This window comes from Rhinopithecus bieti, unplaced genomic scaffold, assembly GCF_001698545.2.
Source record: "Rhinopithecus bieti isolate Rb0 unplaced genomic scaffold, ASM169854v2 scaffold_32393, whole genome shotgun sequence".
Taxonomy (NCBI): domain Eukaryota; kingdom Metazoa; phylum Chordata; class Mammalia; order Primates; family Cercopithecidae; genus Rhinopithecus; species Rhinopithecus bieti.
This window is the reverse complement of record NW_016813794.1, coordinates 75,545-84,532: the sequence shown is the minus strand read 5'-3', so window position 1 is coordinate 84,532 and position 8,988 is coordinate 75,545. Positions and strand designations below refer to the sequence as shown.

The 8,988-nt window shown below is 40.8% G+C and overlaps 1 protein-coding gene across 7 annotated transcripts in view; it reads left to right on the top strand.

Moving 5' to 3' along the window:
* The window catches only part of AMN1 (antagonist of mitotic exit network 1 homolog), a 67,028-nt gene extending 59,165 nt beyond the window's left edge, over positions 1-7,863 (top strand). For all 7 annotated transcript variants that reach the window (XM_017848946.1, XM_017848952.1, XM_017848947.1 and 4 more), the window contains one exon: positions 7,582-7,863. In XM_017848946.1, the coding sequence (XP_017704435.1) occupies positions 7,582-7,655 (74 nt within the window). In that variant the 3' untranslated portion in view covers positions 7,656-7,863. The remainder of the gene's footprint in view (positions 1-7,581) is intronic.
* Positions 7,864-8,988: the final 1,125 nt, after the last annotated feature.

Here is an 8,988-nt window from a genome sequence, read left to right as displayed (position 1 = left end):
AAAAAAAAAAAAAAAAAAAGATTAGCCACAAAGAGCCAAAACAGTATTTAAAATTTTTATTTATTTATTTATTTATTTATAAATAGAGACAGCGTTTCACCATGTTGGTCAGACTGGTCTCGAATTCTTGGGCTCAAGCGATCCACCCACCTTGGCCTCCCAAAGTGCTGGGATTACAGGCGTGAGCTGCCATGCCCAGCCAAAACAGTATTTTAAGACCCAAGTGATTTGCGTCAGGGTTTCCCTTTAATTAAAGCTGATTCCTTGCTTAAAGGATAACTCATTTTTTACTTCATATTTTTCTTAATTCTATATTATTCTGTTTCCTTGTTACTCATTCATTCCATTCATTACTAATCCTGCATGACATGTTGATTTTTGCCAGATCACTGTAATGAAACACTGGGACTTTGATCATTATTTGTAAAAATGTGTTCAGCCGTACTTTTTTCACTATTCTATAAAAATGTCTAAATTACATTTTCCTTGAACATTTGAAAAAAATACTTTGTTAAAAGTCTATATTTCTCGGCCGGGCACGGTGGCTCACGCCTGTAATCCCAGCACTTTGGGAGGCCGAGGCGGGCAGATCACAAGGTCAGGAGTTTGAGACCAGCCTGGCCAATATAGTGAAACCCCATCTCTCCTAAAATACAAAATTGGCCGGGCGTGGTGGCGGGCGCCTGTAGTCCCAGCTACTTGGGAGGCTGAGGCAGGAGAATCACTTGAATCCAGGAGATGGAAGTTGCAGTGAGCTGAGATGGCACCATTGCACCCCAGCCTGGGTGACAGAGCGAGACTCCATCTCAACAACAACAACAAAAAAGTTTGTATTTCCCATAGTTTCTTCTTCTTCTTGGTGTTCCAAGTGCTCCTACCATGAATCTTTCAAAAAATACTCTCCATCTATATTGTCATAGATTTTTACAGAGGTGGTCAACAGTTCCTTAGAGGTTGGGAGGCAGAACGCTATACCTTTCCTCACCCATCATAAGGATCAAGGCTGACAGTCCTATAAGAAAAGTGAGGTTAATAAGAGAAAGGCGTAACAGGTTTATTTGGTCAAAGATTTATAGGAGACTTCAGAAATGAAGAGCCAAACACCCAGGGAAAACTGCTTGTTTTTATGCTTATGAAGCATGGACAGCCATGTAGAGATGTGACTGGAGAAGAGAATGAGCTAATAGTAACAGAGTGGAGAAACCCAGCAAGGCCTGTTTGTTCAGATTCTTCTTGGCCTTTCTGTGTGACATTCCTTCTTCCAGGGCATAGGGCGGGGTCCACTCTGGAATGAGGGCCTTATGATCTCCTATCCGACAAGGGTACATCAGAGAATTTCTTTATGGCCAGCTCCTGGGCAGAAAGGCTGGGGAAGTTTAGAGTAATATTTGTAGGTTTTATGTCTTCCTTTGGGGAAAAGAATTATAGTTTCTGTGACCCACCTTGGGGAACAGGTATCCTGGTTTCTGTGACTCACTTGGGGAGAATGAAGGGTAAGAGATAGGAGGGCAGGAGAAGGTCAGAGACCTTGGTTCTGAGGCGGATTCTAAGGCCTTCCAATGTCCTTCAGTTCAAAGTACTCAGCATGCCAAAGTGCCATACTTTGGGGAACCCTTTTCTGAGCCCCAACAAGGTCATCTATACAACTCCTTCATTTTAAAGATAAGGAACAGAGATACAATTGATTTAAGTGGCTTGCCCCACAACTTAGAAATAGTTGATAGAACTGGAAGTAAAACCTAAGTCATCTGAACCACAATCTATAATTCCTTCCTGAGCCTCTAGTGTAAAGTGGCTTAACTGTTACTAGGATAGGGAAACAAATAGGAAGGTGACATCAAGCATCAGTCGTGTGATTAGCATAAATGACCCGTTAGCTCTTTTTCAGTCTGGAGAGTATGTGTTTCTTTTTTCTTTTCTTTTTTTTTTTTTTTTTTTTTTTTTTTTTTTTTTTTTTTTTTTTTTGAGACAGAGTCTCAGTCACCTAGGCTGGAGTGCAGTGGTGCAATCTTGGCTCACTGCAAGCTCCGCCTCCCAGGTTCACGCCATTCTCCTGCCTCAGCCTCCTGAGTATCTGGGACTACAGGCACCCACCACTATGCCCAGCTAATTTTTTTGTAGTAAAGACAGGTTTCACCATGTTAGCCAGGATGGTCTTGATCTCCTGACCTCGTGATCTGCCCGTCTCGGCCTCCCAAAGTGCTAGGATTATAGGCATGAACCACCACGCCTAGCCAAGAGGGTATGTGTTTCTATAAAATGTTCTGCCAAGGGATTATGAAATACTTAGCGACCCCATAGTTTTTCCCTGTAGCATAATGAAGGCATTGAATATTCTTATTTAAACCCACAGTCCTAAATACTCTGTCTTCATAGGAAGAAGCTGCCTAAGGAGACTAATATAATACTGCCATCTGGCATCAAAAATTTTAAATTACATAAAAACATTCCCTGCTTACTATTGGAGGGAAAAGCATCTTCCTATAATGTGCAGTAGTGAACTCCCACAGAAGAGTGACAAATGTAGACAGAAGACAAATATTTATATATAACGTTTGATAACTAACATATTCACAACTTGGAAAAATGCCAAAATTATTGTAGATACACCAGCTAAAATGAACTTGGGAAGTGTTGGCTGGGTGCGGTGGCTCACACTTGTAATCCCAGCACTTTGGGAGGCCAAGGCGGGCAGATCACAAGGTCAAGAGATCGAAACCATCCTGGCCAACATGGTGAAACTCTGTCTCTAAAAATACAAAAATTAGCTGGGCATGGTGGCACGCACTTGTAGTCCCAGCTACTTGGGAGACTGAGGCAGGAGAATCGCTTGAACCCGGGAGGCAGAGGTTGCAGTGAGCCGAGAACATGCCACTGCACTCCAGCCTGGCGACAGAGTGAGACTCCGTCTCAAAAAACAAGAAAGAAATTGGGAAGTGTTAAGTCTCTAATTTTGTTCTTTTTCAAAATTCTATTGACTGTTCTGGGTCCCTCCAATTCTCATACAAATATTAGAATCATCTTATCAATTTCTTGTTGTTGTTGTTGTTGTTGTTGTTGTTGTTGTTGTTGTTGAGACAGGGTCTCTGTCACCCAGGCTGGAGTGCAGTGATGCCATCTCAGCTCACTGCAGCCTTGACCACCAGGGTTCAAGCAATTCTCCCACCTTAGTTCTCCAAGTAGCTGGGACAACAGGTGCACACTACCACTTCTGGCTAATTTTTGTATTTTTAATAGAGACGGGGTTTCACCATGTTGCCCAGGCTGGTCTTAAATTCCAGCCTGGAGTTTAAGCTCCAGCCTTGAGCTCAAGCGATCCACCTGCCTTGGCTCCCAAAGTGCTGAGATTACAGGTATTAGCCACCCTGCCAGGCCCCATCTTACTGATTTCTGCAAACAATAAAAAGCCAGCTTGTATTTTGATATGAATTTCACTGAATCTGTAGGTAATTTGGGAAATATTGCTATCTTAATAATAATAAGTCTTTTGGTCTGGATTTTTTTATTTAGATCTTTAATTTCTTTCAATAATGGCCTATAGTTTTCAGAGTATAAGTTTTCACTTTCATTCGATTTATTCCTAAGTATTCTATTATTTTGATGGCAACATAAATGGAATTACTTTCTAGTTCATTTTGGATTATTCATTGTTGGTATATAGAAATACATTTGATTTTTATATATTGTTCTTGTACCTTGCTGAACTCATTTATTCTGTTTTTTTAGTGAATTCCTTGGGATATTGTATACACAATATAACATCATCTACAAATAGTTTTAGTTCTTCCTTCCAACCTGAATGCCTTTTCTTTTTCTTGCCTAATTTCCATGGCTAGAACCTCTGATACAATGTTGGATAGAAATGGCAAGAGTGGACATCCTGGTGGGGCACGGTGGCTCACGCCTGTAATCCCAGCACTTTGGGAGGCCAAGGCGGGTGGATCAGGTCTCAAACTGCTGAGGTCAGGAGTTGAGACCAGCCTGGCCAGCATGGTGAAACCCCGTCTCCACTAAAAGTACAAAAAATTAACTGGGCATGGTTGAGGGCGCCTGTAATCCCAGCTACTCGGAAGGCTGAGGCAAGAGAATCACTTGAACCTGGGAGCCAGAGGTTGCAGTGAACCAAGATCACATCATTGAACTCCAGCCTGGGCAACAAGAATGAGACTGTCTCAAAAACAAAAGAGTGGATATCCTTGTCTTGATCCTAGGGAGAAAACATTTAATTTTTCACTATTAGCTATAGGTTTTTCTTGTTTGTTTTTGAGACAGGGTCTTGCTCTGTTGCTCAGGCTGGAGTGCAGTGACATGAACACACTCACTGCAACCTCTGTCTCCCAGGCTCAAGCAGATCTCCTACCTCAGCCTCCTGAGTAATTGGGACTACAGGCATGTGCCAGCACACTCAGCTAATTTTTAAATTTCTTTTGCAGAGACAGGGTCTCACTATATTTCCCAGGCTGGTCTTGAACTCCTGGGCTCAAGTGATCCTCCCACCTTGGCCTCCCAAAATGCTGGGATTACAGGCATAAGCCACTGCACCCTGCCAGCTATGGGTTTTTCACAGATGCCCTTTATCAGGTTGAGGAAGTCATCTTCTATTCCTAGTTGGTTGAATGAGCATTGGTTTTTGTCAACTGGTGTTTTGTTTTGTTTTGTTTTTTGAGACTGAGTCTTGCTCTGTTGTCCAAGCTGGAGTGCAGTGGCAGCATCTCAGCTCACTGCAACCTCTGCCTCCTGGATTCAAGCGATTCCCCTGCCTCGGCCTCCTGAGTAGCTGGGATTACAGACACCCACCACCATGCCTGGCTAATTTATTTTTTGTATTTTTAGTAGAGACGGGGTTTTCCCATCTTAGCCAGGCTGGTCTTGAACTCCTGAGCTCAGGTGATCAGCCTCCCGAAGTGCTGGGATTCCAGGCGTGAGCCACCGCACCCAGCCAAATGGTGTTTGTCTGTTGAGATGATCATGTGGTTTTAGTTCTTCGTTCTATTAGAATGGTGTAGGTGGTAAGCTGAATAATGCTCTCACCCACCCAATGATATCCATGTTCTAATGCCCAAAATGTGAGTATGTTATGTTACATAAAGTTGCCAATGGAATTAAAAGTTGCTAATCAGTTGATTTTTAAGTAGGGAGATCATCCTGGATTATCTATGTAGGCCCAATATAATCATAAGGGTCCTTAAAAGTAGAAGGACAGAGAAGGACCATAGAGATGGCAGCTTGAGAAGGACTGTGCCCAATGATGCCCACTTTTTTTTTTTTTTGAGACAGAGTCTCACTCTGTCACCTAGGCTGGAGTACAATGGCGTGGTCTCGGCTCACTGCAACCTCCGCCTCCCTAGTTCAAGTGATTCTTCCACCCCAGCCTCCCGAGTAGCTGGGACTACAGGCGCGTGCCAGGATGCTTTGCTAATTTTTTTTATTTTTAGTAGAGATGGGGTTCACTATGTTGGCCAGGCTGGTCTCGAACTCCTGACCTCATGATATGCCTGCCTCAGCCTCCTAAAGTGCTGGGATTACAGGCATGAGCCACCGCACCCAGCCCAATGTTGTTCACTTTAAATAAGCAGGAAGGAATGCAAGGAATGTGGTAGTTTCTAGAAGCTAGAAAAGTAAAGGAAGTAGATTCTCCTGTAGAGCCTCCAAAAAAAAAGATAAAACTTGCCTCTAAAAAGTAATGCAGACCTGCCCACACCTGATTTTAGCCCAGTGAGACCCATTTTGGAATTCTGACCTTCAAAACTGTACAATAACAAATTTGTTGCTTTAAGCCACTAAGTTTGTGGTAATTTGTTACAGCAACAATAGGACATTAACACAGTATATCATACTCATTGATTTTCAGATGTTAAACTAACCTTGCGTTCCTATGATAAATCTCAGTTGGTCATGGTATGTAATCCTTCTAGTGGCTGGATTTGGTGTGCTGGTGTTTTGTTGAGCATTTTTTAGTCTATATTAATAAAAGATCCTTGTCTGCGGTTTTCTTTTTATGTGATGTCTTTGTCTGGCTTTGGTATCAGGGTAACACTGGCCTCACAGAAAGAGTTGGAAAGTGTTTCCCCCCTCTTCTGTAGCCACCCAGCTTTGTCATGGTTGCCATTTATATGGTATGTTTTTCCATTCTTTTACTTTCAACATAATTTGAACCTATCTTTGATTTAGATTTCCTCTACAATAACCAATACTATTTTTATGACCATGAATAAAACTGCATTTATCTTACTAGCTACTTTTTTAAAAAATGGAATTGTAAACCTTTGTTTTCCCAATGATAGTAACTTTTCATTTCTATACACTCTCTGGTTCTCTTACTGGCAATAAACCTTGGTATTTTTGCTTAATTTTGTTTAACTTAAAATAAAATTTTGTCACTGTATATGTTAGGCCCATCTTTTTTTTTTTCCTACTGGTCTGTGAAATCTGTCTAGGAACCACCAAATTACAGGATTTCCAAGACTGGGTTAGAGATAGGTTGTATATAAAACATAAGTTGTAGCTATGGAAACAAGTCTGTTAAACTTATGAGTAATATTTAAACTAACAAAATTTTATCAGTATTTTTGCTTTAATTCAGATTTTTTAAAGACATCCTAAAACTAGGATGGAAACCGTATCAAAATCACGACTGTACATTGTGAAAAACTGAAAACATCTAAATGTCCAATAATATAGATCGGTTAAATTACAGTGTATTTATATAATGGTTATCTATTTAAAATCATATTTTATAATAGTATTATACAGACATGGAAAAATGTTCAACTACAGGTCAACTTGTCACGTTCTGGTGACTACTACCTCCTCTAACCCTTTGGGTGTGTTGCAGCTTCCCAAGGTGGTTTATTGGCTTTCTTTAATCCTACTTTTTTGGTAAATATTCCCTTAATTAAATGGTGTTCAGTCACTCCACTTTAGTGAATCATCTATTTCCAGCTAAGATCCTGAAAAAAGTTATTAACCATTAACACAGGTTAATGGTGAAATTACACCATTACTCTGGTTGGTGGAATTATGATGAAATTACACAGAAAACAACAAATGCCTGTTTTTTTTTTTTAAACAAGTAATACTGTGATAGGTGCACCTAATAATAGTAAGGGCCACCATTAATTATTAGCAAGTTAGTTGTATACTGTGCTTTATTTATTTTTTTTTTTGAGAGGGAGTCTCGCTCTGTCGCCCGGCCTGGAGTGCAGTGGCCCGATCTCAGCTCACTGCAAGCTCCGCCTCCCGGGTTTATGCCATTCTCCTGCCTCAGCCTCCCGAGTAGCTGGGACTACAGGCGCCCGCCACCTCGCCCGGCTAGCTTTTGTATTTTTTAGTAGAGACGGGGTTTCACCGTGTTAGCCAGGATGGTCTCGATCTCCTGACCTCGTGATTCGCCCGTCTCGGCCTCCCAAAGTGCTGGGATTACAGGCTTGAGCCACCGCGCCTGGCCTATACTGTGCTTTATAGATCACCTCCTTTAATCCTTTAAATAACTGTGTATTAACATCATCTCCAGTTAGACATGAGGAAACATTAAACGTTTATTATTGTCAATTAATATATTGTCATTGTTTTCTTTTATAGATCATTCACGAGAAGTGTTGGAGCAATTAGTAGGCCCAAACAAACTAAAGCAAGTGACATGGACTGTTTATTGATGCTTTTTTGAAGATGATCAATGCTAGGAAAGCTTATCAAAACTACTTTCCCAAGAAACCATCTATAGAGATTTGCATTCTATTTAATGTTAACACTATTAATTATTTTATTGTCTTAAGTTATAACTCTCAGAGAATTAGCTAAGTCTTGGTATATACACGGTTTGTGCTTTACTCTTAAACATCTTAATAGTGCTATTATTTTATATCTGTTGGATGAGTCATTATTTTTGAAATGATAATCTTAGCATGAACTCTGATCTATGGTGTTGGATTTTGTGTTTAAAATTAACTGTTTTCCCTTGAGATTTCCTTCTCCTATGTAGGTATCTGAGCTATTGTTATAAGCTTACCTGTAAGTATAAACCTTGGGAGAATCTAAGTAAACATATTTCTAGGCCGGGCGCGGTGGCTCAAGCCTGTCCAGCCACTTTGGGAGGCCGAGACGGGCCCCGGATCACGAGGTCAGGAGATCGAGACATCCGGCTAACACGGTGAAACCTCACCTCTATTAAAAATACAAAAAAAAAACTAGCCCGGCGAGGTGGCGGGCCGCCCTGTAAATCCAGATACTCGGGAGGCTGAGGCGGAGAATGGCGTAAACCCGGGAGGCGGAAGCTTGCAGTGAGCTGAAGAATCCGGCCACTGCACTCCAGCCCCGGCGACAGAGTGAGACTCCGCCTCAAAAAAAAAAAAAACACATATTTCTAAAAGCATAGTTACCTTCCTATTTTCTGGCTCTTACCTTCCTGAAGTATTTAAATACCCATTTGCCAAAAGCAGACCTGAACATCAAGCCTGTTAATTCTTAAAAGAATTTAGGTATTTGTTTCACTGAAATGAAGTGACTTACTAGCCATTCAGCGTATTAGTATTACAGAGGCTCTTGCCCAGCCTCTTAGTTCATTGATTTTTATGGCTACTCTTCCCAATTACATTTTATTCATCTGTAAGCTTTCCTTCCTTAGCAAAATTGCATTCAAAATGTGTAAAATGAGTAAATACAGAGTATCACTACAGAGATTTGTATCCTCAGGTTCTATTGATTTCACATTGTGAAATAAACAGCAAAGGTCTTAGTTTTCAAGTGAAAACTTTTTGGTAATCACAAAATTACCTGACACATACCATGCTTAAACCAACCCCCAAATTTAGCATATTCATTTTGCCATGAGCCTGTCTTGAGATTTTCTTAAAAGATTTCTTATTTTGCCTCTGATGTAGTGAAAAATGGGGTAAGTATGCTAACTTTCTTGTGTATGTTGGGGGGTACTTATTCAGCTCCATTTCTTGTCCTTACTATTGCTTTATAAATGTGGTATGTTTATAGTGT